Source organism: Panthera onca, chromosome F1 (assembly GCF_046562875.1).
Source record: "Panthera onca isolate mPanOnc1 chromosome F1, mPanOnc1 haplotype 2, whole genome shotgun sequence".
Classification (NCBI taxonomy): Eukaryota; Metazoa; Chordata; class Mammalia; order Carnivora; family Felidae; genus Panthera; species Panthera onca.
Window position 1 is genome coordinate 502,638 of NC_138355.1, and position 23,909 is coordinate 526,546.

At 35.6% G+C, this 23,909-nt stretch overlaps 1 protein-coding gene and 1 pseudogene across 1 annotated transcript; one reads left to right on the plus strand and one right to left on the minus strand.

The window, feature by feature from the left end:
- Positions 1 to 5,819: 5,819 nt before the first annotated feature.
- LOC144614930 (putative vomeronasal receptor-like protein 4) lies at positions 5,820 to 6,756 on the minus strand (annotated as a pseudogene).
- A 15,922-nt stretch (positions 6,757 to 22,678) lies between these two features.
- On the plus strand, positions 22,679 to 23,709 carry LOC144614928 (putative vomeronasal receptor-like protein 4). Its single transcript, XM_078441244.1, is given in 2 exon segments — positions 22,679 to 22,966; positions 22,969 to 23,709. Coding segments are annotated over 2 exon segments (1,029 nt in total).
- Positions 23,710 to 23,909: the final 200 nt, after the last annotated feature.

Genomic DNA, 23,909 nt, shown 5'->3' on the forward strand with positions numbered 1-23,909 from the left:
AGAGAGACAGGAAATGAGAATGTGGCCATGCAGCTGAATCTTGAGAGAAGACAGGGTGGGTGATTACCCACCAGCAGAGGGAGCCTATAGGTAACACCTCTCCCTTCCCTTTCCCCTGGTTGTGTCCAAATGTCCTTTTGAGTTTCCTCTTCTCTGGGAAGGTTTCTTTGACAACCAGGTCCACGTGTGTTCTCAGAGTGCCCTGGGTTTTCTTCTGCCAGAGCATGGAGACCACAGCACGGCAACTGCCTGCCAGCTACTTGTTTCTTCTACTGCACTTTCAGGAGCTCCTTGAAGACAGGGATGATTTTCTCTTTCTTGCTAGCACCAGAAACTGGACCTGCCACACCACTGACTCCTTCCTTGTTTTTCATACACTCATCAAGCACTTGCTATCTCCTACCACTGTATTAGCAATATAGACACAAGAGGGGCGAGAGGAGCACAGCTGGTCTTTGACTTCATGGAGCATGATTTACTGGTACATGCTATAAAGTGGAACAGGGACAGGTCCACAGAAGAAGTGATGCATGGTTGGGGAAGGGTACTTGGAAGACCAAAGAGAAAAAGTCTCTTTGGCTAGAGGAAAAGAGAATGCATCTGGAAGAGAGAGGGGAACATACAGAGACTGGAAGACCACAGTCAACTTTTTGGCCTTATCTCAGGACAACACGTAGATACTAAAGAGTTTTATGCATTAGGGCCCTGGCGGTCACCATTCGCCAAGACGTCAACAGGGCCAGTCTTTTCAAACAATCATGACTAACAGCCACCTCACCTCACAGCTAGATGCTGCTTTAAATCTCTCCCACCCCTTTTCTTTGTGACTTAACACACCTCAAATGTGCCCCATCATCGCTCCAGACAACAGATTTCTCTGTGCTTTAATTGCGTTATCTCAAACTTTTGAATGTACACTTATTAGAAAAACACTATTGGCCACACATCCTGAATCACACAACCATTGTAAGCTATATTCATGTTCAACTGTGTTTTTATACACAGCATAATACTCACATGACCACGATTTAAGATGTGGGGAAAGTGGCTGCAGTTAGAAGTTACTTTATCTGCACAGAGGAATGACTCTCCTTCTCTGAGCCTAACTCCCATTTGTGAGCTAGCATGGGCATCGCTAAGGAGGCAACCTGCAGCTGTGCCACTTACTAAAATCCATTTTCTACTCATAAAATAACTCGTATCAAAATAATAAAAAATAAACTCCAATTACAAAGAAATAGTACACAAAACATCATGGTACTGGCATAAAAATAAGTCCATGGATCAATGGAGGAGGATGGAGAAAATAGAAATGAACCCATGTACATATAGTTAATGAATTTACAACAAAGGAGCCAAGGACACACGATGAGGAAAGGACAGTCTCTTCAATTAATGGTGCTGGAAGAACAAACAGGCACATGAAAAAAATTAACCTGTGACCCTTTCTTCAACCACATGAAAAAGTCACTTTAATATGTGTTAAGGAGTGAAACATAAGACTTGAAACCATAAAACTGCCACAATAAAACATAGGTGAAAAGCATCTTGACATCAGTCTTTGTGATGAATTTTTTGGGGGGGGGTCAGGATTTGACACCAAAAGTAAAGGAAATAAATGTAAAAATAATCAAGTGGTACTACATCTAACTACAAAGTTCTGCACACCAAAATAAACCATCAATTAAAATGAAAAGAAACCTATTGAAAGAGAGAAAATACTTTCAAATAATAATCTGAAAAAGGGACTAGTATATAAAATATAAAAATAAAACAACTTACACAACTCAATAGCAAAACAATAATCCATCCAATGAAAACATGGAAAGTGCTGAAACACTAATTATCAGGAAAATAACAGTCTGCCCCACAAAGAGCTATTACCTCCCACCTGTCACAATGGCTTTCACCACAAAAGACAAGAAATAAGTGTTGGCAAGACTGTTGAGAAACAGTATTAATAGGATTCAAAATCAAAGAAAGCTGGATTAAAATCCAAATAGATTGAATTTAAAAGATCTATTCTTCAGTCTGTTTTGGAAACAGAAATATCATTATAACATATTTGCTAAATATGAAAACGAAAACGAAACAAACACAAACAAATAAGCAAAAACAAATAAACCACGATTTCTTGGGCTAGGTTTAAATAAGGGAAGGGTTGTACTAATAAATCAGGTGACCTGGGTGGAAAACCTCATCATCGTTTACTTAAATGACGATCCATGGGTGCCTAGCATTGACAACAACATAGGATTATATGCAAAGAAACTGACATCTCTTTTACATGAAACTGTTATTTGAATTATATGGATATGTAGGCATTGGAATCCTTACGACAAAATTTTTGAAGTGTTTGTAAATCCCTTTTATTTGAATGGTTGCAAATTGAAATGAAATAGCCACATTGTTGAGTATTGTAATGTTACCAATGGTCCATTGTGAACAATTGGCTCCAGAACGCTGGTGGGTACTAGGCATTTTGTATTTATAATTCAGTTTTGTCTGACATGTTCTAAGTAGGGAATTTGATGTTGACCAGATACATAAGGAACCACTGGTGGCACGGAAGGCACAGAAGAACCCCTTTCTGAAGGTCATCAAAACCTAACAGAATCATGACAGTTCTATAATGTGTCTGTCTATGGTGGGTAGACATGAAATCCTACAAAACCTATATAAGTTAGTGTTAAGCTTTATTCAAGGAACACTCCATTTTATAACATGCTAAATTTATTTGCTTTTTTATGGTTTTGTGTTTTCTTTTTCATGTTTATGTGTCATGTATGTGTTGGTGTGTTACTAGTGTTACTGTATGTGTTGATGTTTTACTAGTAGAATTAAAATATATTGCTTTATCAATTGATCAATAGCAAGATTGGTCATTGATACATATCTTTTTAAAACCCATAACTGTTTCAAAGCACATAGCAAGGACCTTTTTTGACAGTTCACTGCAAAGTGAATTCTGTTACATACTTCAGTGACATTAAAGGGAAGTTACCTTAACAGCATTCTGTGCTTGTGGCCGAAATTGTCCACTACAGCTAAAATTGTTTCATTAATCACCATGTAACTTATTTTAATATTTTATTTTAATTCCAGTTAATTAACTTACAGTGTACTATAATTTCAGGTGTAAATATGATGATTTCATAACTACATATATAACCTACAGCTAATGACAAGTGCACTCCTTGATCCCCATCATCCATTTAACCCATCCTCCCCACCTCCCCTCTGATAACTATCTGTGAGTGCTCTTGTAGGTAAGAACCTATTTCTTGGTTCCCCTCTCTCTTTTTCTTTCTTTGTTCATTTGGTTTGTTTCTTAAATTCCCCATATGAGTGAAATCATGTGGTATATGTCTTTCTATGAGTTACTTTGTTAAGCATAATAAACTCTTGCTCCATCTATGGCTTACAAGTGGCAAGATTTTGTTGACTTTATGTCTGAGTAATATTCCAGTGTGTGTGTGTGAGGGGGAATTTTTGTGTGTATGTTTATAATCATTCAATGGATATCTTGGCTGATTTCATAATTCAGGTATTTGTAGATGACTTTGTTATTAACATTGTGGTACTTATAAATATTGAGGTTAATGCACCCCTTTGTATCAGCATTTGTTTACCCTTTGGGTAAATCAATTGCTGGGTATAGGGCAGTTTTATATATTTACTTTTTGAGAGACCTCTGTACTATTTTCAAATGTGCTACACCAATTTCTATTCCCACCAATAGGGCAAAAACGGTTCCTCATCCTTCATATCCTCACCAACATATGATGTTTCTTGTGTTGTTGATTTTAGTCATTCTGACAACTGTGACATGGAAATTCTTTTGGTTTTATTCATATTCCCTTGGTTATAAGTGGTGTTGAGCATCTTTTCATGTGTCCGTCTATAGACAAAGTCATCTATACGTCAAAAGTATTAATCAAAATAAAAAGACAACTCCTCATCCAGATCCTGGCTGACCATAAGGAGTTCAAACCTGTTTGGTACTCCAACTTGCCCTCAGGATGATTGGTACAAAAAGGAAACAAAGTGACTGGATACCCACTTTGATATGTCCCAAATTTTATAAGGGAATTAGGGTGAAAGACACCATTGAATAAGGTATTGAGTAAAAGGGAGAAGAAATTACATGTCACACAATAAAGATATTGACAGTATGTTTAAAATAGTTAAGTAAAGGCAGGAAAAATAGGAAATCAAAGTAATGTGGAAAGAGTAAGAAACTATACAATAGTCAAATATATTAAAAAGGAGCCTAATATAATTACATCTTGAAAAATAAAATGACACAATTTAGTACACAATATTTTTGTTAAATATTACATTAGTCTGAGGTGATTTAAAAAATAATAAACTAGAATATTGAGCAAAAATATTGCAGCCAAGGACATTAAAGTAAGATCATTTATAGAGAATACAATTGTTGGGGCGCCTGGGTGGCTCAGTTGGTTGAACATCTAACTTCAGCTCAGGTCATGATCTCGGGCTCATAGGTTCAAGCCCCACGTCAGGCTTTGTGCTGACAGTGCAAAGCCTGCTTCAGATTCTCTGTCTCTGTCTCTTTTTCTCTCTTGCCCCTCCCCTGCTTGTGCTCACTCTCTCTCCCTCGCTCTCAATAATAAATAAACAGTAAAAAAAAAATAAAAAAAAAGAGAGAGAATACAATTGTCACAACAGATAAATGAAAATCAGAATGGGAAGAATTAACAAACATTTAATAGTTTCACTAGAGTATACAAAATAATCAAATAAAATTAAAGAAATGATGATTAATACAGTTCTAATTTCAGGGGCGCCTGGATGGCTCAGTTGGTTAAGTGTCTGACTCTTGATTTCAACTCAGATCAGAATCTCACAATTCAAGGGTTCAAGCCCTGCATCATGATCTGCGTTGACAATATGGAGCCTGCTTGGGAGGCTCTCTCCCCACTCTCTGCCCGCCCCACCCCGCCCCGTGTTCTCTCTCACTCAAAAATGAAATTAAGTTAAAAAGTAAAAATAAATAAATTTCTAATTTTAAACCTAGGCATGATGTTATAAAACAGAAACGCCGTGTAATAAAATGAGAGAAATAAAATAGAAAAAACTACAGAGGTGAGAGTACAATCTCTGCAGCCTTAACAGAAGCCAGAACTCAGAAAACACAGAGAAATAAGTAGAAAGTGCAGAGAGAAACTGTTGCTCAATTAAAATTAGTTGTGTAGCTAAATGTCTTGAAGTAAGGAGTGTAATTGAATTTAAGAATATTGCATTATCAATAGGGAACACTAACATTGAACTAAAGTATAATAGTAGTGCTTAGGGTACAATTTTCCTGTATAAAGAGAAAATTTTCCTTAAGGGAGTTTGAGAAATAAAATGAAAGATAAAGAAACTTGTAAACACATGGGAATATCGAATCTTTCTTGATACTAAACTAGCAACTGGACTGTCCTTGCCATCACAGGTTTCAAAAATATTTAGAAAAAGTAAAATATACCTTTAAATTACATTTAAATTAAAATTAAATTTTAAATGTCATATAAATACTCTATCATTTGAAGAAAATAAAAACAATCATTTTTTCAATAACTATTTCATGAATAAACAGTTACAACTTGATTATAATTTTCCAACACTTTTTTTTAACGTTTATTTATTTTTGAGACAGAGAGAGACAGAGCATGAATGGGAGAGGGTCAGAGAGAGAGGGAGACAGAGAATCCGAAACACACTCCAGGCTCTGGACGGTCAGCACAGAGCCCGACGCGGGGCTCGAATTCACGGACCACGAGATCATGACCTGAGCTGAAGTCAGACGCTTAACTGGCTGAGCCACCCAGGCACCCCATAATTTTCCAAAACTTTTGAAACACATTTTTTACTTTTTTATCAGAACCTGTTATTACCAATTCCTGACAGCGGCATATCCATTAGGCACAAGCTTCTGGAAATCCAGGATGACAGGGTCATATGTCCATAACAGACTTGAGGAGGAGATGATGACACATCCACCCAGTAAATGACACAGCAACTAACCAACAACAGGATGGTCTTGGTAGCCCTTGTCTATGAGGAGACTCTTGAGGACAGGCTGGTGCTGTGAAGGTTCTGACACTGCCTCTGAGGCCTGGACAAGAGAATGACCATGTATGCACTTGAGAGCAGCATGACTCCTATAAAGGAAACATCTCTGGATAATAAAAAAAAAGTGAAAAACTCTTTCCTGATGATGGCGTTTATGTGAGAAAATGAGCAGTATTTACTGACATGCAGTAGATTGCTCTGGGTCACATTAGAAGCAGCAGTATACAAGAGGCAGTTACTATTTAGAGACAAACTAAGAAACCATAAGATGATAAAAGCACAGAAGATGTACTTTGTGCACTTATGTTTAAACCTGGCCAACCAGAAGGTGCTGGGGCTGATGATGATGGCCTGGGGGATGGTAAGGAGGCAGGTGTTGCTCACGGAGATTCTTTGTGACACTGTGATCATGAAGAATAAAGCCTTACTTTTGAAATCATGCAGAAACTTCAGAACTTCAAACAGGTCTGTAGACAACAGAAACAGTTCAGTGAAGAGTTTCATTATGTGGACAAGGGCCCAGAGACAGATGATCATGTCAGAAGATTTAGGCCTGTAATCCAGAAGCAGTGTGAAGATATGGAAGAGAAGGAAGAAGGTGGTGACAAAAATTACAATACCAACTTGTAAAAATCGTCCTATCTTAATAGTGATATAAATGGAAGATATCATCATCACAGTGGCCAAGAAAATATATACTTTTTTGTATCTTAAAGAATTAGACCTTACATCATCAATGCCATTCACTTTGTGATCAAAACCATCAACACAACACAATTTTTATTTCACCCAATTAATCATTAAACCTATGTCATAAAAGTCTTAGAAATACAGTATCAAAAGTTTTTGTATACCAATTCTAAGTGTAGGCATATATTATACACATTCATATCTATGTAGTATCTATCTATCTATGTATCTGTCATCTATAATATATGTATTATCTAAATAGGGAGAAAGAGAGAAGGAAATATAGGAAGGAGAGAGAGATATCTCATGCAAGGATAATGTACACATTCCCTATACTCCTCATGCCAGGATAATGTACCATTCCCTATACTCTTTTTTAGAAAGTTTGCTTTCCTGTTCTGCCTTATACTGTCTCATATCTAGCATTAAGAATGCCAATATCTATATAAAGTATGCATAGGTGTTTGTATAGTTGAAGTGATATACATTTTATACTAACAGGGAAAGAATTACCAAACAAATAATTGCAAAAATGTAATGCCCAGGTGAGTTTTCCTTCACATACCATGAAACTTTCACAATTTCTCTTCTTCGTACTTCCACATTTAGATACCATTGTGACTACATTTGGCTTATTCTGATAACTCAGCATAATCTCAACTTAAAATCACATACTTATTAATCATCCTTCTATCTACGACATTAATTCTCATTGTCACACAACCTAATGTATTTATATCAGGGATATGAGGATTTGGATATAAGCATCCCAGGGGGTAGAAATATTCTTTTATTACAAATCATATTAACAAAATTTATTCAACATGAACATGGATCATTACTTTTTTTTCATTCACAATGATTCCTTCTATAATTTCTTTTTATATCAGTAAGAAATTGCTGATTGCCAGCTCTAAATTTTCAAGAGGACAAGAAGACAACACACAATTTTCCAATTTATGACATCCACAAATTTGTGTCAAAATGCTTATATGGATATCTATTCTGGGAATTTTATTTAATAAAAGGATATACTCTCATTCCATTAAAAATTCTTCAATAGGGGAGCCTGGGTGTCTGAATCGGTTAAGGGTTTGACTATTGACTTCAGCTCAATTCATGGTCTCATTGTCATAAAATTGATCCCTGTGTCAACCTCTGCACTGACAGCTCAGAAGCTACTTAGTATTTTCTCTGTACCTCTCTCTCTGAAGATCCCACCCCCTCAAAATAAATAAACAATTTCAAAAATGGTCCCATAAAAATGCTTATATTCATGCCTCATCAGAACATTTCCAATATCAAAATCTTTGTAAAATGTCAATGAACAGTTTTGCAATTATTTTCTCATGTAATTTGCCCTGTATGCAGTCATAATTATTTTACCCAATTAATGTGATCCAAGGCTTGAAATATTTAGCCATAGTACTTATTCTATTTGTTCTTCTCTTGAAAGGAAAGAGTGCTACGTTTTGTCTTCAATGAAGAAATTTTGAGAGTAAGTGTTCTTGACTGAAACTCAGAATGTCTTTGCTGAAGTAAAACATTGCTCTTAATCACCTGATATGTGTTTTTTATGAAGTGATTGTGCATTTGATTAAATGTCTGTGACTATTTTTCCAAAATTTTATTACCTTTTCTTATCTAAAGAAAATTTACCTTCAATATCATAAAAAAAGAAACAAACAAAAAACTACAATAGTACAATAGTTGCTACAAACATATCTGTACCCACTGAACACTTGGGGTCTGCTCTCACCCTAAGGACAAGGATGATATTTGCTTAAAGGCACAATTATATACAAATCTGGGGGATCACAGTCGAGTCTCACTAAAACATTAGCATGTTGGCCACTAACATAAAGGTGTAATTATTTAAGAAGTGTATATTTGAATCATTTAAAGATATACGACATATATCACAAGCCATGTCCTAAAAAGATATAGTAAAATATATTCAATAAAATGATATGGAAAAATATTAATATTTTATTCTGCCAGCTTATGGTATATATGTCTGGCCTCCTCTAATTCATGTCTGCTTTCTGTAAATGGCTATCACATACTGAAGGCATACTCCTGGTGAACAAATAAATAATGTTTTTTCTTCATCCGGTGACACTCTTGATAATTTTTGTATGAGCCTGGACAAGAAAGTACTATGTTCCTCATAGATTTGAGTTGGGGAATAAAGTGCTAGATAGTTAAATTTCATTATCAAGCAGTGATGAATAATTATTTTAGTAGATGTATATCCCAACTATTGCCTACACATATTACATGTAAATAAGCAAGTATTTCATAGTGGCCCATAAAAGTCATCGCCACTTTTCTGAGTTTCAATTTCTGCATCATGTGCTTATATTCAGTAAATCTGGCAACGCTACTAAGGAAAAATCATGGAATAGGGAAAATATAGACTGTATCTGGAGAAATGAGATATAAAAATGTAGATTTCATAGAATGGTGAATAGGTAAAGGGGAACATGGACCTGGCTCAAATGTTGAAACCTTATAAACCTAAATACACATCTCAGCACTCCGTCTAAGAGACAAGTTTGGTGCTGAAGGTGCAAAACCTGAATTGTGCCAGAAGACAGATGATGCGTATGAAGTTCCTTCTAATTTGTATGCTGTCGCTTGAGGGCATTTTCAATTTTTAAGGCCAAATTATGTATCATTATACCCATAGATAATAGTGGATAAATGTCACCATTAAACAAACCTGGCACAAACACTCACCATAAGTTTTTTTTTTTTTTGGAATGAAATAAAATGTCTGAAAACTTAAGGGGTAATGAAAAAGAATTCATTTATAAAAGCACAAGTTATATTTCTCAGTAGATTTTATGTTATATAGAGGAAATAAGTATGAAAAAAATGTATTTCCTCAGTGGTATAGAAAATCTTGCATTGAGAGTTGTATTTAATATATCTTATATTTACACAGTTCTTTCCAGACTTGTCCACACACAATATATCATCAAAATGACGAAGCACATCCTGTCTTGTATTTTATTATTGTATTAGTCTATAACATCATATCCCCAACTAACTTTACTATATTCTATTAAAAATTGCAATACATATGACTAGTTATTGATAGGATAAAGTCATTATGAGAATTGCAAGTGAAAAGGTGCAAGTAAGTTGGTTGGTTCAGTGGTGATAGTGGCACCATGAGAAACGGAGTTGGCAATTTCAAAAAGAAAAAAAAACACTACATAGATAAGTTCCATGAAAATGTTTTTGGAAAAATGTTTCAATACCAAAATATTATGTATTTTAGTCACCAGATACTTTTGAATAACTGAAAAGCATCTGAAATTAGTACAGAACCAAGAGGAAAACAATGATTTCTGACAAAGATATCATTCTTTTTAAGGCATTTAATTTTCAGAAATACTGGGGAAAAGCATAGTGAGAAAAAGTGAAAAGCATTCAAATTTAAATGGAACATCAGGAAAACACAAATATTATATATATAATATACAATATACATATATATGTATATATATACAATATATATATGTATTATTATATGTATATACATGTATATTATATGTATATACATATACATATGTATATGTATATACATGTATATATACAATATGTATATACAATGTATTATATGCATATACATATACATATGTATATGTATATACATGTATATACAATGTATTATACATTATATGTATATACATATACATATATATTACATATATACATATGTATATATGGAAACATATATACATATATATGTATATATACATACAATATATATATATTATATATAAGTTTATACTCTAATAACATTACTTAAATTCACCTTTAATCTGGAAACATAAACTGATGGTACTTATAGTTCAATAAAAGACTGAAACTATGAGAAGAGAATTCTAATACTTTAACACACACACACACACACACACACACACACACACAATCCTGCCTCATCTCACCTCCCATCTGAGTCTTGAACACTCATTGTTAGTGAAGCTTAGAAACAATCACCTACACGAATGAGACTTTAGAGTCAGATTGTGGGAAATGGGACTACAAAAAGAGGTTATAGGTAATGGTTGTCCTCAGCTCATCTCCCTAGTGCCTACATGTGTCACGTCACCTGTCGAAACAGGACATGCCTAACTTTGGGGTTAGGCACACCCGAAAAACAAATAACCCAGTGAAGAAATGGGCAGAAAACATGAATGGACACTTCTCTAAAGAGTACGATTTCCATCTTTTGTATATGTTGAGGCATGTTTTGTTACTAGTATGTAATGTATTCTGAAGACTGTTCCCTGTGTGCACTTTATAAGAATGTGTAGCATGCTTACATGAGCATGCTCATTTAAGATGAAATGTTCTGAATGTATCTGTTATCCAGTGTATCATTCAAATCCATTGTTTCCTTGTTTATTTTCTGTTCAGATGATCTTTCCATTGAAGTAAGTGGGGTTTTAAAATTCCTAAACTTACTTTAGTACAATGGATTAGTTACTTTATGTTTGCTATTAATAATTTTATATATTTGTGTGTTACCATGTTGGCTGCATAAACATTTACAATTACTATGTCTTCTTCTTGCATTGACACTTTTATTATTCTGTACTGCCATTCTTCATGTCTTGTTTTAATGTCTTTGTTTTAATGTCTAGTTTCTCTATGTAAATGTTGATACCCTAACTTTCTTTTGACATTCATTTACATGATTCACCCTTCTCTATCCCTTCACTTTCAATATGCAGGTGACTTTAGGTCGAAAATACATCTATTCTAGGCCTCTTTCAGGTGGATCTTGTATCCTTATCCATTCTGAAACCCTTTACCTTTTGACTGGAGCATTAAACCCATTTTCATTCAAGCAAATTATTGATAGTTATTTGTTGATAGTTTATATTTGTTGATAGATATTTATTGATAGTTATTGTTTCTGGAGTTTTTCTCTGATACTTTCTTGTCATTGTCACTTCGATCTCTTTTGTTGTCTCAAACAGTCCCTTCTGTCTTTCAGGACTGGTGTAGTGGTCAGAAACTCATTCAGTTTTCATTTGTATGGGAAACTCTTTATCTCTCCTTCTACTCTGAATGATACCCATTCTGTATAGTGTATACTTGGCAGCAGATTTTTCCCAATGAGCATTTTGAATATATCATACCACTCAGTTCTGACTTGTCAAGATTTTGTTGAGAAATCTACAGCTAGCCTATAGGCTTTACCTTGTAAGTCAATGACTTCTTTTGTTTTCCTGCTTTTAAGATGTTGTTTTTCTCAGTGTAATTTGTAAATCTATTGACCACATATCTTGATTTGGGTCTGCTGTTGTTGATTAAGTTTTGGGCTATTTGTGCCTCCTGCGTCTGGTATCTGTTTACCTTTCCAAATTAGAAATTTTTTCAGCTATCATTTCTTAAGGTAAATTTTCCACTTCTTTCCACTTCTCTTCAGTCACTCCTGTAATACATGTTATTATGTTGGATGGAATCACTGAGGTCCCAAGTCTATTGTCATTTTGAATAATTCTTTTCCCTTTTTGTTCAGTTGATTACCTTCCTGTACTGTCTTCTAGGTCATTAATTCATTCGTATGTTTCTTCCATCCTACTTTTACTCCTTCAAGCATGTTTCAAGCATGAAACTAAGTTAAGTTTCAAAACTTAAATTTTAGGGATTCTCTGAGAAGGGACTTCTGCTGGTTTGGGGGAGGGTCTGGCCGTGCTTTTGCTGGCCTTTGCAAAACAAACAAATGAATGAACAAAGCAAACAAAACAATTGCATGACTAAGCTGCTGTTCAGTTTCACGCATAACAGAGCAGAAAGCAGGCACCCCTGCTTGTAGCCCTCAGCTGGAGCAAGTCCCCTCTCTTATGCCTTGTAGCACAGCACTTTGGCATGATCTATGTTTCTTGTGACCCAAGGTATCCTCAGACCTCACTGTCACTCCTGCGATTCCATCGTGCTTCACCATTTGAGCCCCTTAACCATGCACTTCCCCCACCTGACAAACTGCTGAAAGATTAAGATTTTGCACTATGTTCCTTACACTACTTTGCTGTAGCTTCTGTAAGCAGGCTCTCTCCTGGTGGCTGGACTCAGAGGAATATGTCCCCAGGGGAACTCTCTGCATCTCTTACCTTCCAAATGATGGTCCCTTTTCTACATGAAGTCTTGAGTATTTGTTCATTTCAGACTCTGATTGATTTCTTTGTCATTCAGAATTATTTGATAACTATCTAGCTGTGTTCAAAGCATGAGACAAGCTTAGGGTCTCCCTATTTCTAAACCATTGTAACTCCTGCCCCCATCGCCATACATAGTTATATTTTCTGTGTGTGTGATGAGAATTGTTAAAGGATAACTCTAGCAACGTTCAAGTATGCAATACAATATTATTAACTGTATCATATATCCTTATGACATTATTTTATAACTGGGCATTAGTACCTTTTTCCCCCATTACCCCTTTTGATCATTTTCATACCCCCACCTCTGGCAACCACCAGTCTATTCTCTGTATTTATGAGCTCTATTTTTTTTTTAAGATTCCACATATAAATATTTCATGTGGTATTTGTATTTCTCTGTCTGATTTATTTCACATAGAATATTGCCCATAAGACCCATCTATCCATGGTGTTCTAAAAGGCAAGATTGCTTTTTGACTGAATAATAGTCCCTTCATATTTGCACTACATTTTCTTTGTCCATGTATCTACTTGATGGACACAAGTTGTTTTCATATTTTGGCTACAGTAAATAATGCTGCAATGCACATGAAAATGTGTGTATATTTATTAGTGTTTATACTCTTTCTCAGTATATACTCAGAAGTGAAATTGCTGGATCATGTCTTAGTTCTATTTTTAATTTTTTAAAGAAGCCTTTATACTGTTTCCCATAGTGACTGCATGAATTTACATTCCCACCAATAGTACTCAAGTGTTCCCTTTTCTTTTTTCTATAAACACACCAACTCTTTTTTATTTCTTGGTTTTTGATAATAGCCATTCTAATTGGTATAAGGTAATGGCTCCTCATTTTCATTTTCTTTTTTTTTTTTTTTAATTTTTTTTTCAACGTTTTTTATTTATTTTTTTTGGGGACAGAGAGAGACAGAGCATGAACGGGGGAGGGGCAGAGAGAGAGGGAGACACAGAATCGGAAACTGGCTCCAGGCTCCGAGCCATCAGCCCAGAGCCTGACGCGGGGCTCGAACTCACGGACCGCGAGATCGTGACCTGGCTGAAGTCGGACGCTCAACCGACTGTGCCACCTAGGCGCCCCTCCTCATTTTCATTTTCATTTCTTGGATAATTCCTGGTCAAAGCTGCAGTCCTTTGGAAGTAAGGGGCTGGAGAAAACAGTCGCATCTGAGACAAAACTTGGGGGAAAGGTACTGCCTGGGGCCTGCTCACAGTGAGTGAAAACATGGGGAGTGGAGGAAAGCTGAAGACAGAGGACAGGTGCATGTTTGCTGATCCAGGAGAACATGCTGGATAGCTGGATGGAGCCATTTTCACTGCTCCCGCACATGCATATAAGCACCCATGAGCTCTGCAAAAATCCACCCCAGTAGGCTAGCAGGACCATCTAGTGGAGAACGGAGCCCTTACACTAATCCCCACCCAACTGGGCCAACTTCATTCCCAAGAACTCAAGTCTTACTACCAGCTTAGTGTATGGACTCTACAGCGCTACATAGACTGACTTCTAGGGGAGGACCAGGTAATTTCAATCATACTTCAACCTGTTAGCAGGTCCATCAATTCAATTTTATTTTTTTCTTTTTTTTCTCTCTTTTACACTTCTTGTCTTTTTCTTGAATACTGAAAGAAAAAAATCATTTTTATTTTCCATTTTTATTAAAAATAGTTTTCTTTAATTTTTATTACTATATATTTGTTTTTACTTTTGAGTAAATTTTTTCAAATTATTTTTTACTTCCATAATTTTATTTTAGTCTACTTCAGTGTATTCACCTTTTCAAATTTTCAAACAATTTCCTTTTTATTTCTTTCTTTTTCTATTTTTAATTTTTCGTTTGTTATCTTTTTCTTGAATTCAGAAAGAGAAAAATTTCATTTTTACTTTCAATTTGTATTATTTTTTACTATATTTTTTGCCTTTATGTATTTTTTTTTTCAAATTCTATTGACTTCCATCATTTTATTTTGGTCTACTACAGTGTATCCACGTTTTATAATTTTCAAACTATTTCCTTTTTCCTTCTTTCTTCTTCTAATCTTTTTAAAATCTTTTTACTCTTTTTCTTTTCTTTTCTTTTCCTTGAATACAGGAAAGGAAAAGATTCAAATTTATGTTTCATTTTTATTAATTTTCTTTATTTTTTTACTTTATTCTTTACATTTGTGTAGATTTTTTCAAATTCTATTTTACTAACATCATCTCACTTTAGTCTACTTCAGTATATTCATTTTTTCCAATTCTCAAATGACTTGCCTTGTTTGTCTCCCCCTCTCTTTTTGCTGTAATCTGTCAAACCGCTTTCAACACCCATACCAAACACACAGAATTTAGCATCATTTATTCAATTTTTGTGTGTGTATGTGTGTTTAATTTTTTAAATTTTAATATTTTTAAATTTTATTTTTTTTCAATCTTAACTTTCTACCTCATTCATGCCTTTTCTTCTTTCAAAATGATAAAACGAAGGAATTCACCCCAAAAGGAAAAACATGAAGAAACGACAGCCAGGGATTTAACCAACACAGATACAAGCCAGATTTCTGAACCAGAATTTAGAATCACGACAATAAGAATACTATCTGGAGTCGAAAATAGATGAGAATCCATTTCTGCAAAGATAAAAGAAGTAAAAAATAGAATGAAATTAAAAATGCTATAAATGAGCTGCCCTCATGATGGATGCGGAGGCGCAAGAATGGATGAGGAAGAACAGAGAATCAGTGATATATAGGACAAACTTATAGAGAATAACAAGGCAGGAAAAAAAGAGAGATTAAGGCAAAAGAGCAGGATATAAGAATTACAGAAATCAGTGACTCATTAAAAAGGAACAATGTCAGAATCATAGGGGTCCCAGAAGAGCAAGAGAGAGACGTAGGGGTAGAAGGGTTATGTGAGCAAATCCTAGCAGAAAACTTTCCTAATCTGTGGAAAGACACAGGCATAAAAATTCAGGAAGCACAGAGGACCTCCATTAAGTTCAACAAAAACCGACCATCAACAAGGCATATCACAGTCAAATTCACAAAATACTCAGGCAAGGAGAGAATCGTGAAAGCAGCAAGGGAAAAAAAAGACCTTAATCTACAAGGGAAGAAATATCAGGTTTTCAGCAGACCTATCAACAGAAACTTGGCAGGCCAGAAAAGAGTGGCAAAATATATTCAGTGTGCTGAATCAGAAAAAAAAAAAAATGCAGCCAAGAATTCTTTATCCAGCTAGGCTGTCATCCAAAATAGAAGGTTTCCCAGACACACAAAAATGGAAGGAGTTTGTGACCACTAAACCAGCCCTGCAAGAAATTTTAAGGGGGTCTCTCTGAGGGGAGAAAAGATGAAAAATATATGGTAGTTTTGGTATATATACCAAAAGCACCAAAGATTAGAAAGTACCAGAGAACACCAGCAGAAACTCCAACTCTACAAGCATCATAATGGCAATGAATTCATATCTTTCAGTACTCACTCTAAAGGTCAATGGACTCCATGCTCCAATCAAAAGACATAGGGTAGGGGCACCTGGGTGGCTCAGTTGGTTGAGTGTCCAACTTTGGTTCAGGTCATGATCTCACGGTCTGCGAGTTTGAGCCCCATGTTGGACTCTGTGCTGACAGCTTGGACCCTGCTTCGGATTCTGTGTCTCCCTCCCTCTCTGCCCCTTGCCCATTCATGCTCTGTCTCTCTAAGTCTCAAAGATAAAAAAAAACATTAAAACAATAAAAAAAAGACATAGGGTAACAGAATGGCTAAGAAATCAAGATCCATATATATGCTGTTTACAAGATACCCACTTTAGACCTAAAGACATCTTCAGATTGAAAGTAAGGGATGGAGAATCATCTAACATGCTAATGGTCAACAAAAGAAAGCTGGAATAGCCATACTTATGTCAGACAATCTAGAATTTGAAATAAAGACTGTATCATGAGATACGGAAGGGCATTATATCATAACCAAGGGGTCATCCACCAAGAAGACCTAACAATTGTAAACATTTATGTGCCAAATGTGACAGCACCCAAGTATATAAGTCAATTAATCACTAACATAAAGAAACTCACCAATAGTAATACCATAATAGTAGAAGACGTCAACACCCTACTCACAACAATGGACAGATCACCTAATCCGAAAATCAACAAGGAAACAATGGCTTTGAGTGACATGCTGAGCCAGATGGACTTAACAGATATATTCAGAACATTTCCTCCTAAATCAGCAGAATATACATTCTTCTCCAGTGCACATGGAATGGTCTCCAGGATAGACCATACACTGGACAACAGATCAGCCCTAAGTGAGAACAAAAATTGAGATCATACCATACATGTTTTCAGACCACTACGTTATGAAACTCGAAACCAACCACAAGAAAAAAATTTGGAAAAGTAACAAATACTTGGAGACTGAAGAACATCCTACTAAAGAATGAATGGGATAACCAAGCAGTTAAAGAGGGAATTAAAAAGTATATGGAAGTCAATAAAAATGATAACACCACAACCCAAACCTCTGGGACGCAGCAAAGGAGGTCATAAATGGGAAGTATATAGCAATCCAGGACTTCCTACAAAAGGAGGAAAGTTCTGAGATATACAACCTAACCTTACACCTTAAGGCGCTAGAAAGAGAACAATAAATAGAACCCAAAACCAGCAGAAGATAGGAAATAACAAAGACTAGTGCAGAAATTAATGCTATTGAAACCAAAAACAAAACAAAAACAAAAACAAAACAGTAGAATAGATCAATGAGACCAGATGCTGGTTCTTTGAAAGAATTAACAAAATTGATAAACCACTAGCCAGTTTGACCAAAAAGAAAAAGAAAAGGACACAATAAAAAAATAAAGAATGAAAGAGGAGAGATCACAGCCAACACAGCAGAAATAAAAACAATAATAAGAGAATATGAGCAATTACATGCCAATAAAATGGACAATCTGTAAGAAATGGACAACTTCCTAGAAACATATAAACTCCCAAACCTGAAAAAGGAAGAAATAGAAAATTTCAACAGACCCATAACTAGTAAGGAAATAGAATTAGTAATCAAAAATCTGCCAAAAACCAAGAGTCCAGGGTCAGATGGCTTCCCAGGGTAAGTCTACCAAACATTTAAGGAAGAGTTAACATCTATTCTCTTCAACATGTTCCAGAAAATAGAAATGGAAGGAAAACTTCCAAACTCTTTCTATGAAGTCAGTATTACCTGGATTCCAAAACTGGACAGAGACCCAACTAAAAAGGAGAACTCTAGACCAATTTCCCTGATGAACATGGATGCAAAATCCTCAACAGGATATCAGCTAACCGGATCCAACAATACATTAAAAAAATATTCACCATGACCAAGTGGGATTTATACCTGGGATGCAGGGTTGGTTCAATATCCCCAAAACAATTAATGTGATTCATCACATCGGAAAAAGAAAAGACAAGAACCATATGATTCTCTCAATAGATGCAGAGAATGCATTTGACAAAATACAGCAGCCTTTCTTGATAAAAACCCTCAAGAAAGTAGGGATAGAAGGATCATACCTCCAGATCATGAAAGCCATATATGAATGACCCAACACTAATATCATGGTCAATGGGGAAAAACTGAGAGCTTTCCCCCTAAGGTCAGGAATGAGACAGAGATGTTCACTCTCGCCACAGTTATTCAACATAGTATTAGAAGTCTTAGCCTCTGCAATCAGAAAACACAAAGAAATAAAAGACATCCAAATCACCAGAGGTCAAACTTTCACTCTTCGCAGACGACATGCTACTCTATATGGAAACCCCAAAATATTCTACCAAAAAACTGCTAGACTTGATTCATGAATTCAGCAAAGTTGCAGGATATAAAATCAACACACATAAATCAGTTGCATTTCTATACACCAACAATGAAGCCACAGAAAGAGAAATCAGTGAATCGATCCCATTTGCAGTTGCACCAAAAACCATAAAATACCTAGGAATAAATCCAACCAAAGAGGTGAAAAACCTATACAATGAAACTATAGAAAGCTTATGGAAGAAATTGAAGAAGACACAAAAAAATAGAAAAAGATTCCATGCTCCTGGATAGGAAGAACAAATATTGTAAAAATGTCAATACTACCCAAAGCAATCTACATGTTCAATGCAATCCCTATCAAAGTGACATCAGCATTTTTCACAGAGCTAGAATAAATAATCCTAAAATTTGTATGGGACTAGAAAAGACCCCAAATAGCCAAAGCGATCTTGAAAAAGAAAGCGAAAGCAGCGGGCATCACAATTACTTACTTCAAGCTATACTGAAAAGCTGTAATCATCAAGACAATATGGTACTGGCACAAGAACAGACACTCAGATCAATGGAACAGAATAGAGAACCCAGAAAAGGACCCACAAGTGTATGGCCAACTAATCTTTGACAAAGCAGGAAAGCATCTCCAATGGAATAAAAGTCTCTTCAGCAAGTGGTCCTAGGAAAACTGGACAGCGACATGCAGAAGAATGAAACTGGACCACTTTCGTACATCATACACAAAAATTAACTCAGAATGGATGAAAGACCTCATACATTGAGGTATGTATGTGTGTACATACAATGTATGACAGGAAGCCATCAAAATCCTCGAGGAGAAAGCAGGCAAAAACCTCTTTGATCTTGCCTTCAGCAACTTCTTACTGAACACGTCTCTGGAGGCAAGGGATACAAAAGAAAAAATGACCTACTGGGACCTCACCAAAATAAAAACTTCTGCACAGCAAAGGAAACAATCAGCAAAACTAAAAGACAACCGACAGAAGGGAAGAATATATTTGCAAATGACATATCAGATAAAGAGTTAGTATCCAAAATCTATAAAGAACTTATCAAACTCAACACCAAAAAAAAAAGACAAAAAACAAAAAGAAAAACAAATAATCCAGTGAAGAAATGGGTGAAAGTCATGAATAGACACTTCTCCAAAGAAGACATCCAGATAAACTCTCCACATCACTCATCATCAGGAAAACATAAATCAAAACCACAAAGAGATCCCACCTGACACCTGTCAGAATGGCTAACATTAGCAACTTAGGCACCAAAATATGTTGGCAAGGATGCGGAGAAAAAAGATCTCTTTTGGATTGTTGGTGGGAATGCAAGCTGGTGCAGCCACTCTGGGAAACAGTATGGAGGTTCCTCAAGAAACTAAAAATAGATCTACCCTACAACCCAGCAATTGCATTACTAGGTATTTATCCAAGGGATACAGGTATGCTGTGCTGCTTCGAAGGGACACATGCACCCCCACATTTATAGCAGCCCTATCAACAATAGCCAAAGTATGGAAAGAGCCCAAAAGTCCATCGATGGATAAATGGATAAAGAAGTGTCGTATATATACTATACAATGGAGTATTACTCAGCGATCAAAAAGAATGAAATCTTGTCATTTGCAACAATGTGAATGGAACTGGAGGGTATTATGCTAAGTGAAATTAGTCAGAGAAAGACAAAAATCATATGACTCCACTCATATGAGGACTTTAAGAGACATAACATATGAACATAAGGGAAGGGAAACAAAAATAATATAAAAACAGGGAAGGGGACAAAGCAGAAGAGACTCACAAATATGGAGAACAAACTGATGGTTACTTGAGGGGTTGTGGGAGGGGGAATGGGTCAAATGGGTAAGGGGCACTAAGGAATGTACTCCTGAAATCATTGTTGCACTATATGCTAACCAATTAGGAGGTAAATTTTTAAAAAATAAAAAAATTAAAAATTAAAATAAAAAAATAATATTTCATATATACACTTATTAAGTAATTATACATGTATGTTAGTGGCCATGATCCAAATGTGGCTTTACTGACACTGGAATATAATGCCTACAATTTGGATATCATTGTGCCTTTAAGGCAGTATAGCCTAATAGATAAGTTCTAGTCTCTAGGGCCTAATAGGCAGCATAACCTAAGTGCACTGCGGTACAGATATATATTTGTGGCAACTGTTAGTTTTTTGTTTCTGACTTTTTGATAAATTTCTCACATAATAATTATTTGGTAACATAGTTACAGCCATTTAATCAAATGCATAATTACTGCATTATAAAATCCCATATATCAGGTGATTGATTATAGAGCAATTTTTTACCCCAGCAATTTTATAGAGCAAGTGATATTCTGAATTTCAGCCAAGAATATTCACTCTCAAAATTTCTTCACTGAAAACAAAGGTGAGTACTCTCTCATTTCAATAGAAGAATAAATGAAATATGTATACAGCTAAATATTCTTATCACGTTAATTGAGTAAAATAATTATGCCTACATATAGGGCAAATACCATGATAAGAGTTCAATGGCATTTTACAAAGTATTCTGATATTGGAAATATCCTGAAGAGACATGAGGATGAGCATATATATATATATATATATATATATATATATATATACACACACACACACACACACACAAGGATGAGCATATATTCATATATTTGTGTGAGCGTGTGTGTGTATCCAATATGTCCAATTATACAAATCAATTTTACAAATGATTATTTATTTTGAGAGTGAGTGTGTGAGAGGGGGCAAGGGGAGACAGAGGGGAGAGAGAATCCCAAGTAGGCTCTGAGCTGTCAGTGCAGAGGCTTACATCAGTCACTACCCTGAGATCATGACCACACCCAAAATCAAGAGTCAGACCCTAACTGACTGAGCCACTCAGGTGCCCCTATTGGAGATTTTTTAATGGCATGAGAGGCTATCCTTTTATTAAATGAAGTTCCCTGCAAAGATCTCCATAAAAATATTTGAAAACAATTTTGTGGACATCATAAAGTGGATATTAGTTGTTTGTCCTCTTGTCCTCTTGAAAATTGAGAGTTGAACTTCAGCAATTCCCTACTGATATAAAAAGAGATTATAAAATGAATCACCATGATGAAAATAAAGGGCAGTGTGCCAGGTTCAATGTCAATAAAGTTTGTTAATAGGATTTGTAATACAATTGTTATTTCCATCCTCTCATATGTTTGTATGCAAATCTTCATATCCCTGATATGAATCATTAGGTTGTATGACAATGAGAATTAAGGTTTTTGTTGAAAGATTATTAATAATTATCTAATTTTAAGGGGAGATTGTGCTGAATTAACAGGATAGACCAAACGCGATCATGATGGTCTCTAAGTTTGGAAGGAAGAAGAAGAAAAAGTGTCACAGTATTTGATGGAAGACTTGCCTGGGCATAATTTTTCCCCCAATTGTTTCTTTCGTAATTCTTTTCCCATTAGTGTAAAATGTGCAACAGTTGAACTATACAAACATCTATGCAAACTTTAATGGCTATTAGGATTCTTGATGCTGAATATGAGACAGGAAAGTGCAGAACAGGAAAGCAAACTTTTAAAAAAGAAATGAATATACTGTACGGGGAGTATGGGGAATGGGGACATTATCCTGGCATTAATATGGGTATGAGATCTCTCTTTCTCTATGTCTCTCTCCTTCCTCTCTTTCCTTCTCTCCTTTCCAATTTAGATGACACATATAGACAAACAGATAGATAGATAGATAGATATAGAAAGATAACATATAGATACGTATGTACATAATATACACACAGTAAAATGGTGTACAAAAAATATTGAGACTCTATTTCTAAGACTTTATACAACATAGACTTAATGATTAATTGAGTAAAACAAAAAATGATCTGTGGTGATGATTTTGACAAAGGAATAAATGACATTGATAACGTGAGGTCTAACTTTTCAGATAGACAAAATATGTTTTTTCTTTGTCACTGTGATGATGATATTGTCCATTATATTTGTATGAAGATAGGCCAGTTTTTACAAGTTCGTATTGGAATTTTTGCCAACACCTTCCTGCTTCTCTTCCACATCTTCATGCTACTTCTGGATCACAGACCTAAGCCAACTGTCCTGATCATGTATCACTTGGCCTTTGTCCACATAATGAAACTGTTCACTGCACTGTTTTTTTAATGTCTACAGACATGTTTGAAGTACTGAACATTCTAAATGATTTCAAATGCATGGCTTTATTCTGCATGATCAGGGTGACACGGGGTCTCTCCTTAAGCACCACCTGCCTCCTCAGCATGTTCAAGGCCATCATGATCAGCCCTAGCACCTCCTGGTTGGCCAGCTTTAAACATACGTGCAAAAAGGACATCTTCCATTCTTTTATCATCTTATGGTTTCTCAGTTTGTCTCTCATTAGTGCCTGCATCTTGTATACTGCTGCTCCTTCTAATGTGACCCAGAGCAATCTACTGTGTGTCAGTAAACACTGCTCACTTTCCCACCTAAACTCCATCATCAGGGGACTGTTTTTCACGTTTTCAATATCCAGGGATGTTTTCTTTGTTGGAGGCATGCTGCTCTCAAGTGTGTACATTGTGATTCTCTTGTCCAGGCTTCAGAGGCAGTGCCAGCACCTTCCCAGTAACAGCTTCTCCTCAAGAGTCTCCCCAGAGAGAAGGGCTACCGAAACCATCCTGCTGTTGGCAAGTTTTTTTGTGGTCATGTACTAGGTGGGCGTCATTATCTCCTTCTCCTCCACTCTCTTATGGGCATATGACACAGTCATTCTGGATTTCCAGAAGCTTGTGCCCAATGTCTATGCCACTGTCAGTGCGTTGGTGCTAATAAGTTCTGATAAAAGGATAGAAAATGTGTTTCGAAAGTGTGGGAAAATTGCAATCAAGTTATAGGTACATACTGTGGAAATCATTATCTAGAACTGATCATTTTGATTTCATTCAAATTATAGAGTATTTATATATAACATTTAAATGTAATTTTAATTTGTATGTCATTGAAAGGTTTACTGTGTATAAATAATAAATGTTTTTGAAACCTCTGGTAACAATTACCCACCAGCTTTTTTTGAGTTTAGTATCAAGTAAGATTC